Genomic DNA, 22,548 nt, shown 5'->3' with positions numbered 1-22,548 from the left:
CAGGCGCTGCAGACATACATGATGGGGAGACAGGTCGAGAGACAGAGAGAAAGAGAGAGAGAGAGAGAGAGAGAGAGAGAGAGAGTTAGACTTTCTTCCCCGACCCACGCAGGCTGTGGTTCTCAAACATTTCCATGGCAAGGACCCCCAAATTGATATGTATTTGACCGGGGACTGGAAATATTTTGTGTCAGGGATACGATTAGTGTTGATCTTTTGAAAATAGCAGATCTACAAGCTCACACCTTGTAGATCGACTATTTTCAAATAAACTGCTTTTAATGCTATATTAACTCATTTTGCATGCAGGACCTCTTGATGTCCTCGGACCCCACTTTGAGAACCATGGACTTATGCCATTCTCTTTGTCTTTGACATAGTTCAGTATCTCAAGTTCACTCTCTCCTTTCAAGGTTCCACCACTCATTTCACCAGCCTTGCATCAGGCGTCATTGGAAAGTGTTTTCTGTGCATGATGTCCCTGATTAGCCTCGGTCAGTCCGTTCTCAATTCGGTCAGAAAAATGTCTATAGAATCTGGCAGTCCTTTTTAATTGCTTGTCAACAGGCTGAATTATGCTGCAGAGACCGGAGGTCTTTCAATTTGAATCCGGGACAAAAGCCAGCACATTCTTAACTGATTGCTTTTGAGAGATGATTTAAACCTGCTGCAGCGCTGATGGATGTGTGTGCAAAAGCCTCTTAGGTAACTGTGGCAGGTGCACACACAGTCGTGTGTGAGAAGGAGCTATTGGAGTGGCAGTGGCTTGCGCAGGGACGTTTCAACGTTTTTCAGGCCAAGGAGGACCCCTTAGCTTAGAGAGAGATGAAGCAGGGACCCCCCCACTAAGATGTTGTATAAAATAGTGTTGCAGATTGAACTTTTTCATGGATCTCATAGACGGCTTCATAGACGTGTTTGACAGCACTGCATGTCATCAGTGTCGTGTAAAATAATGTTTTTGTTTTGTTTGTGGACATTAATATGTTGGATTCACGTCAATGTGTTTTAGACATTTAACCACTTAAACCCTCAATACTTGACCGTTGGCTCTGTACTTGGTCTGCTCTTTTTCACTCTACATTAAACGTCATTGCCGAAAATAGCCAATCTACAAGGTCACAACGCCTCGCAGCGTGAGGCGTTGTGAGCTTGTAGATCTGCTATGTTTGGCTAATGTTCCCCTCAGAATATAGGAATGCAATAGGTTCAAGGTTAAAGGTTCATGGTTAACTCTGAGGACCCCCTCGGTGTCCCGGGCGGACCCCCTGTTGAAGACCCTTGTCCTACTGTATGTGTGAACATTGAGAGGTATTTTGCAGGAGAGGGATAGTGGGCCAGAGCTGTCTTTCCCATTAACTATTCATGTACTCTTCAGAGCAAACATATTTTTAAAAGAAAAATTCTGAATAAGACTCAACTTTGTCACATCACAGGTTTGCTTACAGGTGTAAAGAAGTGGGTGAAATTCGTTTTTTGTGCGAGCTCCATCGTTTTTGGTTGTTTTCAGGGAGAGAAAAAGAAAAGAAGAGGGGGATGGGACAGGGAGAGCAAGGAGAAAAAAAAGAAATCAAACAGCAAAGAGAAATGTCGAGTATAGGCAAAAAAAGATATCTACATATTACTGGTACAGTATGTAGGCCTACATGAGGTTGATTGATTGATTGAAACCTTTTATTTCAGGGAAATCCATCGAGACCGGTGTCTCTTTTTCAATGGCGCCCTGTGTACAAAAAGAACATTTACAACAATGGTTTTGACATTACATAGACAACAAGGTACATATAAATAAAAAGTCTAGGAAACTATAGGATGCCAGGTAAACAAACAAACCTATAGCATCTGTCCATAACATGCTATCTAAATGACATCGTAACCGTTGCATAAGACAACATGGTCGTCGAGGCTAGGTCAAGTGATACGGGCTAGTAAGGTGGAGTCTGAAGAGGTGAGTCTTCACATTATGGTGTAAAATTGGATCTGCAGTTCTAACTGTTCCACAGTTTGGGACAAACTCCCCATAAAGTGCTTACGGTTAGACACAAAGGTGGTAGCTTTGGTATAGGTCCACATAGCAGCAGGTACAGTACAGTATATACATGAGATTAGACATTAAAGGGGTAGTTCACCCCCAAAACGACTTTTTTTTTCTATCGATTAGTCACCCTATGGAGACTTGAATTCATTGATATCTGTTTGTTTTTGTCAGATTCCTAAGCCAATAATTTGATGACCGGCAGCGGTTCCGGTAGGAGACACAAATAGTCTCCTTTGTGTCTCCTACCTTGTCCGCTGGTCATCAAATTATTGGTTTAGGAATGCAACAAAAGCAAAAGAATATCCATGAATTCAAGTCTCCATGGGTCTCATTTTGGAGGGGTGAACTATCCCTTTACGTTGCAAAAGAGTATCAGAGCATTTTACATGAGATAAAGTGCAAACAGCAGAGTCTCTATGTGTTGTCAGGTTCGACCATCATTAATGACTTTATTTGTCAAAATAAGGATGTGTAACATCCTTTACAATGCACCATGGTGTAATGTTTAATCTTAAAGTGCTTTTACAACTGCGCTGCATGCCCAAACACATTCTCCCACGGGGACAATATACATTGTATACATTAAGTGGAGAGCCTATAGACCGTGACATGAATGAGTTGCATTGCATACAGTAAGTGGAGAGCATAGGCCTGGCTATAGGACAGTGGTTCTCAACCTTTTCAGGACGTGACCCCCCAAAATAATCACATTTGAACTGGGGATACCCCACCCTGATAAGCACTTGGAATGTAGGAGTTGAGGCATTACATTTTCGTTACCACAGATAAATATTGTGAAAATAGCACATCTACAAGCTCACAACGCCTTGTGTTGCGATGCGTTGTGAGCTTGTAGATTGGCTGTTTTCACAATTTTGCCTCTTTCTGTTTGACCAGATTTTTATAGTATAGTTTGTTGATTACTTTTGACACAATAATGATCTTTTTCCTTTCTTTCTTTTTGAGGTATTAAACATGTCTTAAAAGTCCTTAAATTGTCACTTCACTGTCACCTGGGGACCCCATTAAAATCATGTGGGGACCCCCCTGGGGATCCCGGGCCCACAGGTTGAGAACCACTGCTATAGGAGACCATGACATGAATGAGTTGTATTGTATACAGTAAGTGGAGAGCCTATAGGAGTCCATGACATCAGTGAGTGCATCACAATTATTCTAGACATGTCCTGTTCACCTTGTCTTTCTGCTGAGTCGGCACAGCAGGCAGTTCTGCTGAAACAGCACTTTAACACACACATCTGTGTGCCGCGTGCGTGCGTGCGTGCGTGCGTGCGTGCGTGCGTGCGTGCGTGCGTGCGTGCGTGCGTGCGTGCGTGCGTGCGTGCGTGCGTGCGTGCGTGGGTGGGTGTGTGCGTGCGCGTGTGCGTGCGCGCGTGTCTGTGTTTTGACTAACATGACAGGAAGTGGAGGTTTGTGTGTGTGTGTGTGTGTGTGTGTGTGTGTGTGTGTGTGTGTGTGTGTGTGTGTGTGTGTGTGTGTGTGTGTGTGTGTGTGTTTAAGCAGTGACTAACACGACAGGAAGAGCAGGGTTTACACAGTGAGGGGACTTTGGAGGCGGGCTGTAGGCTGCCCATCCACTCAGAAGTTATAATGATACCGTATTATCTGTGCTATTTTTCCATTGGCTGAACTTTTTTATGTTTTCTACATTAGATCGTGTTGGACAAGATGTTTGTGGTGAGAATGCATGCAGTGACTAGTCAGTCACCGCAGCCTAGTCTCACAGTCATAACCTGAATGTGAGTTGAGTGTTTGTATATCAGTGTTTTAACTATTATATTTAAGGCAGAGTGTTTGTGTGTCAGTGTTTTAACTATTATCTTTAAGGCAGAGTGTTTGTATATCAGTGTTTTAACTATAATATTTAAGGCAGAGTGTTTGTATGTCAGTGTTTTAACTATTATATTTAAGGCAGAGTGTTTGTATGCCAGTGTTTTAACTGTTATCTTTAAGGCAGAGTGTTTGTATGTCAGTGCTTTAACTGTTATCTTTAAGGCAGAGTGTTTGTATGTCAGTGTTTTAACTATTATCTTTAAGGCAGAGTGTTTGTATGTCAGTGTTTTAACTGTTATCTTTAAGGTAGAGGAAACAGACCATGAAGTCACTAATCTGTTTGATCAGCTGTTCATAGGCCTACACATACAGAGGTGTGTGGTTTGTGTCAACAGGATGGGTGGTTGGCTATTTTTATCACACTTTTGACTGACTGACGTAGGCTACGACTCTGGGTGAGCAGATGAAGTCTGTGGGTGTATGGCACAGTATTCTGACTATAGTCGATAGTTTTGTCAAAAACCGAACCCTTCCCAAAGCATAATACCTCTAAATGTTCATAAAACAGAAATACCCCAGGTCGAGTGTAACTGTGAAACTATGGGTATTCCTGTATAGGCAAACACTACATACACCATATTCTATTAATAGACTCAGCTCTTCGTAGGCCTACACACACTCACCCATGGTCCATGGAGAGGACGTTTTACCCACAGGTCCATTGAAGACTTAAAAACAAAACCGTACACCTTCTCTCGTAGGAGGGGAGTTTTATTTAAAACCCAAGCTAATACAGGGTCTAAGCCATTGGTTCTCAAAGTGGGGTCCGGGGACCCCCAGGGGTCCTTGAGGGAGTTCCAGGGGGTCCCCAGCTAAATGATAGATTAGGCACCAAATGGACTCTTATGGGTTTGTAACTCCGAGAGTATACAAATGGAACCATTTTGGTTCCATTTGTACACTCTCAGAGTTAAATTGACATAGATTTTACAATATAGATTGCGGTCCAAGTGATAGAAATGCCATTAAATGGGGGTCTGTAGCCCTATTACATGTCAAACTGGGGGTCCTGGAAATTAAAATGGTTGAGAATCACTGCTAGAGCCGTAAAAAAAATCTTCTCTTATGGGGGTCCCTGGCATATCTTTTGAAATGGGGGTCCACGGGCTAATAAGTGTCAATTTGGGGGTCCTTGACATGAAAAAGTTAGAGAACCACTGGTCTAAGCAACAGAATGAAATATGATTCATATATGAATCATATGAATCAGAATTACAGCACGTAAATCTAACATCCACCAAAAACATAAATGATAATCTTTATTAGAATACAATTGAAGTCATGCAAGGACTAGAAAAAGATAGTTTATAATAATTTATAATCATGCTTTTTTTTACCCAAACATACAGATGTGAAATTTTAATTATTTAAAATATAAGGAAAATTAAAACTACCTGTACATGTTTACACACACGCACGCACACACACACACACACACACACACACACACACACACACACACACACACACACACACACACACACACACACACACACACACACACACACACACACACTGTGTGAGAGAGAGTATGTCTGATCTACCCGTCAGACAGTGGACTGTGTGACACGCAGTAATGACTTCTGATTGGCTACACGGCTGCCTCCATGATGACATCATCATCGTCTGTTCTATTCCTCGCATTGGCTGCAGCTGAGAGAGAGAGAGAGAGAGAGAGAGAGAGAGAGAGAGAGAGAGAGATAGAGAGAGAGTGTAAGAGAGGGAGAGACAGACAGACAGACATACAGAGTTGGAGGGGTCATATCCAGTGACTAGACTAGAACTGTGGTTCTCAAACTGGGGGTCTCCAGTATATTATCTCCAAAATATTTCTGTTTTCTGTTTTCTCACTCGACAGTAAACAAACCAACATATACAGGGTATCTGCACATTTCTAAGTGACAATTTAAGGGCTTTGAAGACCTTTTTAATACCTCTAGAATAAATTATAAATAATAATTACTGCTAACCCTTTGAATTGAGAACAGCTCCTGTTGGATTGCTGCTCTATTCTGAATCTATTTCAAGTTGATGGTCAGTTGGTGCAAATGCCCTCTCTCTCTCTGTGTAAAGGTCACAAAAAGCCATTGCAGCCGGACTTTAAGGTGTGTGTCTGTGTTTATACAATGGGGTTATCTCACCTGCAGCTCTAGCTCTCACTATGGAGATGGAGATGTAGGTTGAGACCACAAAAGGAGTGAGCACCAGTAGCTTAATGATCAGACTGGTCAGAGACCAGAGAGGGGGTGCATCACAGGTTGGACAGGAGGTGGAAGATGTTGGAGAGGAGGTGGAAGATGATGGATTGGAGGTGGAAGATGTTGGAGAGGAGGTGTAAGATGTTGGAGAGGAGGTGGAAGATGTTGGAGAGGAGGTGGAAGATGATGGAGAGGAGGTGGAAGATGTTGGAGAGGAGGTGGAAGATGATGCAGAGGAGGTGGAAGATGATGGAGAGGAGGTGGATGCTGTTGGTGAGGAGGTGGAAGATGTTGGAGAGGAGGTGGAAGATGTTGGTGAGGAGGTTGGAAATGTTGGAGAGGAGGTGGGAGATGATGATGGTGAGGAGGTGGAAGATGTTGGAGAGGAGGTGAAAGATGTTGGAGAGGAGGTGGAACATGAATCTGTAAAGAGAACAAAAGGCTTTCAGTATCCAGACACTGGTTTATCTTATGTTGATAATAGTCAAATAATCTCAAGTCTCACCTGTCACTTCCATCCAGCTCTCTGGTGACTCTCCGATGTCAGAGATGTGACACTTGTAGAGTCCTTCATCGGACTTGTAAACACTGTGGATGGTCATCTGACCTGTAGACTCAGTGCTGAAGGGGGATCCATTTTTGTAGAAATCAGCTGGGAGGTCAGAGGATGGATTACCAGTGGTCTTGTCTCTGGACAGGCAGCGTAGTGTGACATTACTTCCCCCCGTCACAGGAAGTACAGGACTCGCCAGAATCACATCTGCATCTAGAACGGGGGGGGGTTTATAGAGTGAAGAGACACTCATTGGACAACTGAATTGAATCTTGAAACACACAGTACTGAATTATGTTAAAACTGCATGAATGCGGTAAACATGACAGACTACTTTAGGGTCCTTGCTTCATCTGAACACAAAAAGGTTCTGTCACAAAATGTTGATTATTTTTACAGCTGTACTGTACTCTGAGGTTACAATAAAAAATGTTTTTCATAAAGTAATCCACTTCAATGTCGTATCAACTTTTAAAGGAGCCTATTTCTTATTTAGTTGTCTGATATGCACCACGTATTATTGTCACTGATGAAACACATTGCATTGTGTTATAGATATGGACTCAAGTGATGTAATGATTGGTTGTACCAGAGATCATAATGTTGATGGAGCGGCTGAGCTCTCCTGACTTGGACTGACACCAGTAAAGTCCACTGTCCAGAACATACAGGGTTATGGTGCAGGATGCTCCTACACAGAGAGAAAGGGATATCAGTTCAAAGTTATCTATCTATTTGTCCGTCCGTCTATACAGTACTTACTTACGTATACATACATACATACATACATACATACATACATACATACATACATACATACATACATACATACATACATACATACATACATACATACATACATACATACATACATACATACATACTGTACACACACACACACACACACACACACACACACACACACACACACACACACACACACACACACACACACACACACACACACACACACACACACACACACACACACACACACACACACACACACACACACACACACACATACATACATACATACCTTCAGTGATGCCCCATTCATCGTTGCAGGTTCCATTGCCCTTCCCATTAGTGTGTCTTTTCACAGACCACTCCAGCATAGAGTTGCCTTCTTCCTCACAGCTCAGTGAGATGGTCTCATGTTTAAAGAACTGACGTCTGTCTGGACGGACTGTCAGAGACACTGGATGAAAGGGAAGTACAGGACTCTCCAGGATCACATCTGTATTGAGAACGACGACGACGGGGGGGGGGGGGGGGGGGGGGGGGGCGGTTATAAACATTTAACATGTGAGTCCATACGGATGGAAACATATGGCACTGAAACAATAGCTGTGTTAACAATGACAATGACCCCCCCCCCTGTCTAGGGGGGGTCTATTTGTCTATATCCACTAGTGATGTAATGATTGGTTGTACCAGAGATCATAATGTTGATGGAGCGGCTGAGTTCTCCTGACTTGGACTGACACCAGTAAAGTCCACTGTCCAGACTATACAGGGTTATGGTGCAGGATGCTCCTACACAGAGAGAAAGGGGATATCAGTTCAAAGTTATCTATCTATTCGTCCGTCCGTCTATACAGTACTTACATACGTATGTACGTATACATACATACATACATACATACATACATACATACCTACCTACCTACCTACCTACCTACCTACCTACCTACCTACCTACCTACCTACCTACATACAGTACATACATACATACATACATACACACACACACACACACACACACACACACACACACACACACACACACACACACACACACACACACACACACACACACACACACACACACACACACCTACCTACCTACCTACCTACCTACCTACCTACCTACCTACCTACCTACCTACCTACCTACATACAGTACATACAGTACATACATACATACATACATACATACATACATACATACATACATACATACCTACCTACCTACCTACCTACCTACCTACCTACCTACCTACATACAGTACATACAGTACATACATACATACATACATACATACATACATACAGTACATACATACATACATACATACATACATACATACCTACCTACCTACCTACCTACCTACCTACCTACCTACCTACCTACCTACCTACCTACCTACCTACCTACCTACCTACCTACCTACCTACATACAGTACATACAGTACATACATACATACATACATACATACACACACACACACACACACACACACACACACACACACACACACACACACACACACACACACACACACACACACACACACACACACACACACACACACACACACACACACACACACACACACACACACACCTACCTACCTACCTACCTACCTACCTACCTACCTACCTACCTACCTACCTACATACAGTACATACATACATACATACATACATACATACATACATACATACATACATACATACCTTCAGTGATGCCCCATTCATAGTTGCAGGTTCCATTGCCCTTCCCACTAGTGTGTCTTCTCACAGACCACTCCAGCATAGAGTTGCCATCTTCCTCACAGCTCAGTGAGATGGTCTCATGTTTAAAGAACTGACATCTGTCTGGACTGACTGCCAGATACACTGGATGAAAGAAAGAAAGAAAGAAAGAAAGAAAGAAAGAAAGAAAGAAAGAAAGAAAGAAAGAAAGAAAGAAAGAAAGAGTTGGACAAGTGTGGTGATCAGTAAGCTGATATCTGTCATTGTAAATAACAACGTTAACGTCGGATGAAACAACAACGTCTATAAATGTGACTGTAACATCTTATTCTGTCTTATTTTCTTCAAAACACACTTTTTGCTAGTACAACAGATATTGTCCAAAATTCACACAAATCACTATACATGGTCATGTGATAAACAGCTATAATTCATCCACATTTTCAGGGAGGAGGTGCATTTTTTTCTTTTTTACAGAAATGCATGTCTGGTTTACAGTTTACAGTTTAGGCATTTAGCTGGCAGGTGAGCCAGTGATACAACAGCAGTGACAACAATTAATTGGCATAATGACTAAATTGGGGAGAAAAAAAGGGGTAAAAAGCACAAGAAATATTGCTTCTACTAACTACGTACAATACTAATACAGACTATTCAATATTCACTTGCTATGAATCCATATCAATTATTAATTTATTTTGATGTGGTTTGTGGTGGAGTTTGAAGTCCTTAATTAACAATTGCTGTTTATCGGTTGGAACATGCCTCTAAACAATCAGATGTCTTGTCTCACACTACATTACCCAGAATGCAGTGCATGGAAGTTGTCTGTCTCACCATCTGGTTGAGCAGGTCCACAGCAGACAAGGAAATACAGCACTGTGTGGACAGACAGCCAGCCAGCCAGCCAGCCAGTCAGACAGCCAGACAGCCAGCCAGCCAGACAGACAGACAGACAGACAGACAGACAGACAGACAGACAGACAGACAGACAGACAAGACAGAGAGACAGGCTTTATGTGGTGAAAACCAGAAAGATGACCAGATATAATCTTATTGTATCCACTGTTATTGAAGTTCATGTATATTTTATCAACTCATCTCTCTTGTGGTTCAAGTTCATGTGTCAAAGTGTCGCTGAGCAAGACACCTATGCAAATATACAGTGATACAATATGTGATCCGCCCTACTCCAAACTAGTCTTTTCAGGGACAGCCTGGGCTTCCATTTGCTCCAGATAAAAAAAACGAAACCATGCATCCAACACTTTTAATAATGTTTGGTAACAAAACAAGGATTTCTGAGCTGTCTCTTTAAATACATTCTCTGAAACTGAGTCAAAGCAGAGTGTGAAAAGAGCAAGTGTTCAACAAATAACGTTTAGATGAATTTGATGAAACTAAAATAAGATTGAAATAAAGTACTCACATGATATTATGTAGCTTGATGCAAATTTCATCTCGACGAGCCTACTGACTGAAAGTGACTGAGTGAGATGTTGTGGTTTGACATCCGTACTGTATACTTATACCACTCTGTAGCGTGTCCATTTCCTTTTGGTAACATGTTTTTCAGCGATAGTTCAGTCTTCTTTCACTTTCTCCCCGCCGTTTGGAGCCCCCCCAAGGTTGATGCCCTGTGCTTCAGCACCTAAAGTCCTTCCATTAATCCTGCACTGATGCCACCTTGGGTCACATGACTAGTGCACCCTTTCCATCAGTGGTTCTCAACCTTTTCAGGCTGTGACACACAAAAAGAATCATATTTGAACTGGGGACCCCCCAAAATAATCATATTTGAACTGGGGACACCCCAAAATAATCATATTTGAACTGGGGACCCCCCACACTGACAAGCACTTGGAATTGTAGGAGTTGAGGCATTACATTTAGTTTGACTCGGTTCCACAGATAAATATGGTGAAAATAGCAGATCTACAAAAGATCTGCCTCTTTCTTATATTTTTTGACAATTTGGTCATTGTTGACCAGTTTTTATTGTATAGTTTGGTGATTGCTTTTGATGCAGTGATGGTATTTTTTCTTACCTTTCTTTTGTTGATTTAAGCCCTTAGCCCTTAAATTGTCACTTTACTGTCATCTCGGGACCCCCCAAAATCATGTTGGGATCCCCCCGGGGGTCCCGACCCACAGGTTGAGAACCGCTGATTGTGGGATCGGTATAGCGATCACAGTTAGTTATTCCCACTATTTATTATTATTATTATTCCGCCCGGCACCTATTATTATTGTGCATTGGTCAAGCTTCACGTGACATCACAATATGTACTATAAATGGATAGTGGGTCTTTTCTTCAGGAACAGTCATTTCTAGTTTAAAGAATGATGTGTACTTGTGTGACAGAGAGACCCACTAGCACACAAGTACACACAACAGTGTGTCACCTCACACAACCAAGTACACTATATCAAGCCCTTAACAGTCAATGTTTCCCACCCTATGTCTATTAGTAAAAAAATTAAAAACAAAATAAAGGCTTACATTTGATGGACTTATGAAACATTTTTGACACATCTAACAAAGGTACAATATATATATATACAGTATATAAACATTTTACCATCGACCACCTGCTGATATTAATTATGACCATTGACCAGTGCCGACTGGTTGAGAAACAATGATCTACACACCAGTGGTTCTCAATTATTTTCATGCCAAGGACCCCCAAAAGCATTTGGCTGCAGACACTCATTTGAAAATACCAGGGAGCCCTATAAGAGAAGATGGGTGCGTGCGTGTGTGCATGCGTGTGTGTGTGTTTAATTAAGTTCACGTAATGGTTTTGCCCACAAAATTTACTGCTGTGGGAAATCACCTCAGGACCCGCTGGGTAAGAGCACTGTGTCACGCACGCACGCACGCACGCACGCACGCACGCACTCTCTCCCTTTCTCTCCCTGACAGTGCATATTCTGCAGCTCACTGGAACAATGCTGCAGGCACTGAAACACGTCATGTTGTCACATTAATGGTCCCAGTCTCCCAGATGTACTTTCTCTACTAGTTGCCTTCATTATTTGCACTAGCCCTCAAGGCTGACACCTGCTGTCCGACTTTCTTAACTAAAGTCTAACTTTTTAAACTTTTTCAAAGTAATTTTGTATAATCGCAATATTTCACTAGTATGTTTTTCACCATTCCACATAAAATTGTTTTTGCCAACTTCTCTAAACACTATTAATTGAACACTATTTGAGGCGCAGTGCTCCCCCACGCAGCTCAGCCCTGGGGCCCACCACTGCTCCCCCACGCAGCTCTGCCATGAGGCCCACCACTGCTCCCCCACGCAGCTCTGCCCTGCAGGGGCCATTTATCTCAATGGGTCTCCTGGCGCAGCTCGGTACTTATATGGCCTTGAAGGTGACATTTTTAATGGAAGCCTATGATCTGATGTATGATATTTATTTGTGCTCTACCGTGTCGCTGGATGGTGGGCGGGGGATTTATCAAAGCGACAGCTGAAGTACCGGCGATAAATGGATGTGTACTCTCTCAGCTGAGGCGCAGTACAGTATTAATGCTCACTGTACTGAATGGACTTTTTTCGGTTTAATGATGTGAGCTGCTGAGAGCTGTGCAGTCCTCTTTTGTTATTGTTGACAATTATTATGAAGCAGCTTTATTACTTATTGAACACTAGCATTTTATTGGACGTTCATACGATATGAAAAAATCCTTCGGGCTTGGTATGGGGGGCCTTGAAAGATTTTCTTTTAGCCAGAAGTTTGCTACAGTATGTTGGCATCAGTGCTTATTATAAGCGTCTTTGGGCATCTTTTTCTGTATAGTTGCTTGTAAATATTGGTAGTTGCCGGTTACCAATTATCGTTTATTCTGTTTTGTTTTATTTTAACTCATGGTCAGTGTTGCCAGATCCTGTGAGAGAAACAAACAACCAGGTCTAGGAAAACCAGCCCAAAAGAAGCGACTATTGGTCACATGCGCACTTTAACATATACATCGGCCTTTTGAAAATAGCAGATCTACAAGCTCACAATGCGTCGCGATGCGACGCATTGTGAGCTTGTAGATCGGCTATTTTCAAATAAACTCTTTCGGGGAAATTATTATTTTTTTACTTATAATTTTTATCCCGCGATTTTTGTAACCCATTTTTTTCACCCGGTGCCAATTTCCTAAGTGATCCTGGGCGCTACACCAGCCCTACACCAGCCCTACACCAGTCCCCCACAGCCAGGGAGGCCAGGGCCGAGCTCATGCTTCCTTCAGTGCATGAGAGCCAACTGACCTTCTTGTCACCTGACAGGGGGGAGTTTCCCTGGTTGGACGTAGCGCGTGGAAGGAACACGTTATTCCAACCAGTTCCCTTCCCCTCCATCAGGCGCCCCGGCTGTCATGGGGGAGGCGGTATAGCGACCAGGATTACTACATGTTTTTGTGAGGGTATTAACTACCCTAGGAGACACGGGGAGAACATGCAAACTCCACACAGAATAGGCCCTTTCGCCAACCCCACCCTGGGTATGGGCGCTGATGACGCGGAGGAGAAGACACGCCCCCAGCGCCCACAGCGTCCCCAGCGGGAATCAAACCCAGGACCTTCTAGCTGTGAGGCGACAGCGCTACCGACTGCGCCACCGTGCCCCTGGTCGGGGAAATTATAATAAGCAGATCTGGCAACCCTGCTCATGGTGCAGAGGTGTGGCATTGTTAATCACCATGGTAACCGCCACATGGGGGCGGTTACTCATTTATACTTGGCAGTGGGTGATGAGAGCCAGGTGTGCAATGTGAAAAGGCCACTCAGTCTTTGACCGTGATCATGTTGCCATGCAGGTTGTCGTTCAATGTTTTTTTGTATGAGTTCCGTGTATCTTATGATGATGGAAAGAACGCATATTATGTTGAATAAATGGAGTGACATATCCGAAATGATACAACAGCTCTGGACATTGAATTCGTCATGCACGTGTCTGACTAAAAGTCAACCCAGTTGCCCCTCGGAGTAATAGCTACAGGTAAAGGCTCTACATGCTTGTTTCTAAAGTGTAGTTGCTTATTTGGGCTTGCTTCCTAAATGTTGTTTAAACCAGTGGTTCTCAAACACTTTATTGTTAGCTGAAGTACCGGCGATAAATGGATGTGTACTCTCTCAGCTGAGGCGCATCCAAATATTTTGTGCCAGGGAACCCCGTACCAGATTTGTGTTGTTAAAATGTTTAAAAAAAAAAAAATCTAAATGTGTCACTTTTTTCACTTTTTAAAAAAAATAGCAGATGTACAGCAATGCGACACGTTGTGAGCTTGTAGATCGGCTATTTTCAAATATCCAACGCATATACTGTAGGTTTAAAGTGCTCATGTGGCCAATAGTCGCTTCTTTTGGGCTTGTTTTACTCTTCATAGACCTGGTTGCTTATTCCTCTCGCAAAATCTGGCAGCACTGGTTGGCATTAGCAAGCTGGGTGTTGGAGTTACTAGCTTCCAGTGCATACAGCACACACGCGCAGCAATTGTGTTTCATACCCTCTTCCACACCATCTGTCCTGGTATCTTAGTCACAGCGTACAGACATTCAGGAGCTGTTAGATGTTGCGGTATTTTATTAACATAGAAAATGTTATTTTTAAATTTTAAATGTTTTAAATCTTATTTTTCAGCTTTATTTAAACGTATTTGCTTAATGTTTTATGTAAAAGATTTGAATGGCCTTGTTGAAATGTGCCATACAAATACACTCGCCTTGCCTTTAAATCCACAGTAAACCACAGCCTCGTATTTTTATATTATTTTATATTATATTATAGAATATTGCTTTATATTAGAGTTGTTACACAATCTTTTTATTGTTCCCTCAGGATTTTTCTTTATTTTGACAACACTGTATCTGTCCAGTTTTGAAGCATATACTTTGCAATGATCAGAAGGTGCGATGCATTTGGTTATATTGGTTTAGTGATTGACTTTTGACACCTTTGGTGTCTTTTGATGCATGTGGTTATCATTTTTGATTTTGGTTGTTGTTTTTTTCCAGCGACAGTATAGTGTTATGAGATTATTATTATTTTTTTTTTTTTTGCTATTTTGGGGATTACATTAGAGCAATGCTTCTCAACCTTTTTTTTTCCAACCACATATGCAGTAAATGCAATTTTTAAAAATCTCTTGAACCACAATCTACACTGTAACATCCTCAGTGTTGGACCTGTGTTACCTCCTCATCCCTGGCTCCTCAGCGTTGGGGTCTTGGTACTGCTGGTACCAAGACGACACCAAGTAAATGGTATCCCAGTATCTCAGGTAAATATTGTACTCCACTACAATTATTTGAAAACTTTAGTTACTAGTTAATTTGTAGATTTTTGTTACAAAACATACATTAACCACTTCAGCCCTATATACATTTCGTCCATTTGAAAATAGACGATCTACAAGCTCACGATGCGGCGCATTGTGAGCTTGTAGATCTGCAATTTTCAAAAGATTTGTATACGTTTGAAAACATTCTGCATAATGAGTAGTTTTACTTTTGGTACTTTTTAAGTACATTTTGATGCCCATGCTTTTGTACTTTTACTCAAGTACATTTTGAATTCCGAACTTTTAATTGTAACAGAGTATTTCTGTATTGCAGTATTGATACTTTTAGAGTTTGAGTTTCAGGAAATGTATCCAAGCGAATGAGAAAACCTCTAGATTTAGGCCCTATAACCCTTCTAAATCCCCCCTATAACCGTTAGGGGGTCCTTAGATATCGTCGTCCTCCTCCTCATCCTCTGGCTCCTCCTCGGCGCTGGCGTCCTGGTACTGCTGGTACTCCGACACCAGGTCGTTCATGTTGCTCTCGGCCTCGGTGAACTCCATCTCGTCCATGCCCTCGCCCGTGTACCAGTGCAGGTAGGCCTTGCGGCGGAACATGGCGGTGAACTGCTCCGAGATGCGCTTGAACAGCTCCTGGATGGCCGTGCTGTTGCCGATGAAGGTGGAGGCCATCTTGAGGCCGCGCGGCGGGATGTCGCAGACGGCCATCTTGCTGTTGTTGGGGATCCACTCGATGAAGTAGCTGTTGTTCTTGTTCTGCACCTTGAGCATCTCCTCCTCCACCTCCCGCATGGACATGCGGCCGCGGAACATGGACGCCACGGTGAGGTAGCGGCCGTGGCGCGGGTCGCAGGCGGCCATCATGTTCTTGGCGTCGAACATCTGCTGGATGAGCTGCGGCACGGTAAGCTGCACGTACTGCTGGCTGCCGCGGCTGGTGAGCGGCGCGAACCCCAGCAGGAAGAAGTGCAGCCGGGGGAAGGGGATCATGTTGACCGCCAGCTTCCTCAGGTCGGCGTTGAGCTGGCCGGGGAAGCGCAGGCAGGTGGTCACGCCGCTCATGTTGGCCGAGACCAGGTGGTTGAGGTCTCCGTAGGTGGGCGTGGTGAGCTTCAGGGTGCGGAAGCAGATGTCGTACAGGGCCTCGTTGTCCATGCAGAACGTCTCGTCCGTGTTCTCCACCAGCTGGTGGACGGACAGCGTGGCGTTGTAAGGCTCCACCACCACGTCCGACACCTTCGGGGAGGGCACCACGCTGAACGTGTTCATGATCCGGTCGGGGTACTCCTCGCGGATCTTGCTGATCAGCAGGGTGCCCAGGCCCGAGCCGGTTCCGCCTCCCAGGGACTGGGTGAGCTGGAAGCCCTGGACGCAGTCGCAGTTCTCGGCCTCTTTCCTCACCACGTCCATGACGGAGTCCAGCAGCTCCGCTCCCTCGGTGTAGTGGCCCTTGGCCCAGTTGTTGCCGGCGCCCGTCTGACCGAAGACAAAGTTGTCCGGCCTGAAGATCTGACCGAAGGGACCGGACCTCACCGCGTCCATGGTGCCCGGCTCCAAGTCCACCAGCGCGGTGCGAGGGACGAACTTGCCGCTCGTCGCTTCGGTGTAATAGACGTTGATCCTTTCCAGTTGCAGGTCGCTGTCGCCGTTGTAGGTCCCGGTGGGGTCGACGCCGTGCTCGTCACTTATGACCTCCCAAAACTTAGATCCGATCTGATTGCCGCACTGGCCGGCCTGCATGCTCACTATTTCCCTCATGATGTCGAATGAATTCCAAAAACCGTCTCGGCAACAAATGTAAATAATAAGAAATCTATACTTCTATCAACGCTTCAATACTTCTCTCTGTCCTCCTTCAAAGGGCTATATAGCCGACCCAAAACTCTGGCCTTACGTCACACACAATGCAAACCATTGCCTGACGACACTGATTTGCACAGTGTGGCAGAGTGGACCTGAGCATCTGGGCCCTATTTTTCGCCAGTGCCTCACCCATTATCCCTAAACTTCTTTGCCATTTTTTTTTAACTGTTTTTAAAAACATTTTCAAATAGTTCAACTAGCCGATCTACATCGACACAGTGTGAGCTTGTAGATTGGCTATTTGAACTATTTGAACATGTTTTTAAAAACAGTAAAAAATGTCAACGTGTGATGGGTAAGGGCACTGGCGAAAATAGGGCCAAAGAGCGTGATATCTCCCGTGGCCAGGGTGGATTCCCCTTGAGGCTATTAGTGGATAAGAAATTATTTTCCAGTGGTGTAGAGTGACTAAGTACATTTACTCAAGTAAAGTGCTTAAGTACAATTTTGAGGTATTTTTTAACATTACTGGAGTGTTTCCAATTTTCAGTACTTTTATTTCTATTCCACTACATCTCAGAGACAAATTTTATACTTTATACTCCACTACAATGATTACAAAACATACATTAACCACTTCAGCCCTATAAACATTTTCGGCTATTTGAAAATAGCCGATCTACAAGCTCACAATGCGTCGTGATGCAACGCATTGTGAGCTTGTGGATCTGCTATTTTCAAAAGATTTGTATCCATTTGAAAACTTGAAATGGGACATTCTGCATAATGAGTACTTTCACTTTTGGTACTGTAAGTACATTTTGATGCCAATACTTTTGTACTTTTACTCTAGTACATTTTGAATTCCGGACTTTTACTTGTAACAGAGTATTTCTGTATAGCAGTTTTGATACTTTTACTCAAGTAAAACATGTTGGTACTTTTTCCACCACTGTTATTTTCTCTATTCATTGTATGAGAAGTATGTGAGTGTGTGCGTCAGATGTAAGAGGGGGGGGGGGTCTAAGGAAAAAAATGTTGGGGACCACTGGGATAATTGAATGGCGTTTTCATGTAAATCTTCCTTCCTGTCAGTCTGTGATTTACAGATATGTTCTCAATCGCTTGGATCCATTCCTTAAAACTCTAACCTCATTCTCTTAACAGTCCCTCAAAAGCACCAAAACGCCCCCACGCCATTAAGACAATTGCATTGGCCAATATACCTGTTTGTTTTAATGATCAATCAATCGATTGTGTTCCGGCTTGGAATGAATGGAACTAACGTAGTATACTTTTAAATTCCTATTTATCGGCATCACCGTGAAAACTATGTTTTTCAAGGAGTGAAAGAAAAAAATACCATGACATAATTTGGAACATCATTTGTTTATATTAATTGATGTCATATTATCACTAAAATCTTTGTGTTTTGCCAATTATTTTGGGGCCCACTTGCAATGGCCACCAGTGGTCCCCGGCCCACAGATTGAGAATCGCTGCACTATTTTTTCACTAAATAAATGATCATAGTGTAGACTGTAGATGCATGTAAATGTACTGTATGTACATTTCACATTCACATTGACTTACTTTTGTTTATTTAGATGGAGACAGAGCATATCAATGGACAGTACATAATAATGTAATGCAAATACATCTGATTTAGTAAGCAGTGATGCAAATTTCCGTCCGCAGTCCCCACAAAAAAACAATAAAATACATTACAACACAACAGAGCATATACAGTTGTATTGTGTGCCGTTGAGAGAGAAACAGAAAGACAGACATTGTTCACAGCATGCACATATACTTTCATATTTACCAATGATATTTTGCATTTCAAGCAAAGGTTACAACAAAGAGCAAATAGCATGTGTACATGTATTTGTGTTGTATCAGTGATAAAGATGTAGACAGTGGTGGATATAAGATCACATAATTCCCTCTGTGTAAAAAAAAAGAAAGAAAAAAACTCAATAAGGATTTTCTGTCTGGTGAAATTCACCTGCTCTTTATGACAGAAAAGATTGAAAAAAAATCCCAGACTGGGAGCATCGCTTCTTCCGTGTTAGATTATTCTAACATCAGGCTGTGTCATGATACCTGCTTTTTTACAACTGTGTTGCTTCTCTATCTATCCATACATCATGGTACTGTAGCGGAGGCTGGCAAAGTCACGAGTCACTGAGTGAGGACATGAACTTAGAAAACACTACAGTGGATAGAGAAGGTGGTGTGAGCGAGGCAGAGGAGAAGAAGTTGCCTGGCATTGATGCCAGACTGAGATGACGTTGGATTCACTCACATGTTCCTCCGTGGAGGAACATGTGAGTGAATCCAACGTCATCAGTCTGGCAATGCCAGGCTAGAGGAGAAGGGGGAAACGAAGGGGAAACACGTGATATAAAAAAAAGGAGTAGGTATGCATTATTGAAATAACAATTTGAAGAGGGTGAGGTTGTTGTTGCTGTGTTTGTTCCATCTGTGTGGGCCATTCGTTGACTGAACAGAAGAATGTTATTTAGATTGTTTAGACAGAAGCCAGGTTCATTGTTTACCTGGTATATATAGTTTCAAATGTACAGAATTGTATTTAGATGGCATGTCGTTTAGACAGATGTTACAGTATAGGTTCATTGTTTACCTGGGATGCTAGTTTCTTTGAGGCACTACATTGTTCTCTCTGCGCTCTACTTATGTGACTACAGTATACTTGTAAATGAGAGAGAGAGAGAGAGACTCAGAGAGAGAGAGAGAGCATGAATTATTCACAGCCTGAGCAAGAGCCAGTGGTTTGTCCTCTAGTCATCCTACTATAAATTTAAAGAACCTCTGTCCTTCCATTCCGTCACTCGGTCATTCTGTCTGATCTGCATTTTCCTCCTCAGTGGGTTGAGTAATTGATCTGAACTTCCACACAAGCATTGACCATTAGCATATATGCAGACAGTGACGGAGCCCATTTTTGTCTTTCCCCACATTTGTGTAAACACCGGATATTCTGAGTTATATCCCTCAGGCTATAGGATTTGTAAACGAAGACACAGGTCAAAACGTCAGTCACCCATGCAAAATAATAAGTAGACCAGTCGAACGCTCCAGTAATTTATTTGGGTAGTCTTTCCTGAAGTGCCCAGGTACTATTCTCTCTCTCTGATTCAAGTTGTCCCTGTTGAGCGCTGGACTTATACCTACTATATATCCTTTTATGAGCAGCAGGCCGCTTTTATCATGTCCATAGCTGACTCTTCACACTTCAACACCGTAAATTTGTCACACTCACCACACGCAAACAGAATGATACAGTTACCGCGCTCATGACCCAAAGTGCATATCGTTTGGGTGCGCACAATACCTGGGTATGGATGGAGAAGTTAAAGTAAACCTCCTAAAGACAACAATGAAAACAGCATGTCATTCATCAACCCTATAGCTCTCTGCTGGACTGCCAACACAGGCTGAATACAGAGACACACAGGAGAACGATAGATCGATCGATCGATCGTGTGTGTGTGTGTGTGTGTGTGTGTGTGTGTGTGTGTGTGTGTGTGTGTGTGTGTGTGTGTGTGTGTGTGTGTGTGTGTGTGCGTGCGTGCGTGCGTGCGTGCGTGCGTGCGTGCGTGCGTGCGTGCGTGCGTGCGTGCGTGCGTGCGTGCGTGCGTGTGTGTGTGTGTGTGTGTGTGCGTGCGTGTGCGTGTGTGTGTATTTATTGCGTGCTGTATTTTAATACCTCAGTTATGATCCGTTCAAATATTACTGTTGGCTTACAGGACCCTTATGCTGTCCTCTCATATCACTATGACTCTCTCTATATATCCCCCTCCCCCCTCTCTCTCTCTCTCTCTCTCTCTCTCTCTCTCTCTCTCTCTCTCTCTGTCATTTATAAATCAAACACATGATTATTGTACAAGTGATGCTATAGTTAATTATGTTATAGGCTCAGATGTTTTATACGGAAGCCATCAATTCAATCACATTTACTGCATCCTGTGTGTGTGTGTGTGTGTGTGTGTGTGTGTGTGTGTGTGTGTGTGTGTGTGTGTGTGTGTGTGTGTGTGTGTGTGTGTGTGTGTGTGTGTGTGTGCGTGCGTGCGTCTTTCCACTGGCTTAACACAGCTATGTGTGTGGCAGGAGCTCTGTAGTGTGTCTGAATCCTCAAGCATGTGGCCCCTGAGCGAGTACTCAACCCAAGTACTTGAGTCAAAGTATAGATACTCCTGGTGAAATTGAAATATTAAATTCAAATCAAATGTGTACTTGAGTTAGAGTACTGGAGGACTTTTTTAATTTAATTTTGTTTTTAATATGCATTGCTGTATTAAAAAAATCTAAGATTTTCCATAAATGTTCACGATATTTGAAATAGGGCTTCAAGGGATAGTTCACCCCCAAAATGACTTTTTTCCTATCGATTATTCACCCCATGGAGTTTAGTTTTTGTCCCATTCCTAAGACAATAATTTGATGAGCGGCAGCGGTTCCAGTAGGAGACGCAACTAAGAGTCTCCTTTGTATCTCCTACCGGAACCGCTGCCTACCAGTCCGCTGGTCATCAAATGATTGGCTTAGGAATGCCACAAAAACAAAAAAATATGAGTAAGGTATGGGTGAGTAATCGATAGAAAAAAAGATTATTTTGGGCTGAACTATCCCTTTACGTGGTGGTCTTTGAAACAGAGTAAAAGTAAAAGTACTTTGCATGAGCCTGAGCATGTGGCACAGCTATAGCTGGACATTGTTGGCCCCTAGCTGCGGGCATTCCGGTCATAGCGGTTGTTCCAGGATCACGTGTCATTTTCCCATGCATGCCTGCAAATAGTCCCTCCATGCATGCGGTGCTCGGAAATCTTCCGCTCTGAAGCCCCCCGTCTGACTCTGGCTGCCTGGCTTGGCCCTATAGCTTGGCCTAGCTTGGCTTTTCCAAATGAGCGGAAAATAGCTGCCCGGCACATGTGACACCATTCCAGTCAATAGAGGGGACCCAAAGTGTTGTGGTCACGGAGCCAAGTGGGTCAGTAGGTGACGAGTGAAGCACTTACTGTATGTGGTCGTTGAGTGACTGGCGACCACTCATAGACGTCTGTGGTTGGAACAGGGACTACTCCTACTGTAGCTCAGGGGGTTTCAAACGGTTGTATGTCATGGACAGAGGTGGGAGAACACAATTTACCTCAGCAGAAGTACAAAAGTATTGGTATCGACATGTACTTAAAGTACCAAAAGTAGAAAGTAGTCATTATGCAGAATGTCCCATTTCACAAGTTTTCAAATGTTAAAAAATATTTTGAAAATAGCAGATCTACAAGTTTA

General features: G+C 43.1%; 2 protein-coding genes across 2 annotated transcripts in view; one reads left to right on the top strand and one right to left on the bottom strand.

The window, feature by feature from the left end:
- Positions 1 to 22,548, top strand: part of LOC311056349 (cytoplasmic phosphatidylinositol transfer protein 1-like) — a gene marked incomplete at its 5' end in the record, with an annotated part of 125,382 nt that overhangs the window by 87,188 nt on the left and 15,646 nt on the right. The gene's annotated exons all lie outside the window — the stretch shown is intronic.
- LOC311055730 (tubulin beta chain-like) lies at positions 15,859 to 17,190 on the bottom strand (the record flags this gene model as incomplete). Its single annotated transcript, XM_084071998.1, has 1 exon — positions 15,859 to 17,190. One exon carries the CDS (start codon positions 17,188 to 17,190, stop codon positions 15,859 to 15,861), a length of 1,332 nt encoding a protein of 443 aa, XP_083928124.1.

Source organism: Gymnoscopelus microlampas (assembly GCF_963454915.1).
Source record: "Gymnoscopelus microlampas genome assembly, chromosome: 11".
In the NCBI taxonomy this organism is placed as follows: domain Eukaryota; kingdom Metazoa; phylum Chordata; class Actinopteri; order Myctophiformes; family Myctophidae; genus Gymnoscopelus; species Gymnoscopelus microlampas.
The sequence above is the reverse complement of the archived record's forward strand: the minus strand, read 5'-3'. Positions and strand labels throughout refer to the sequence as shown.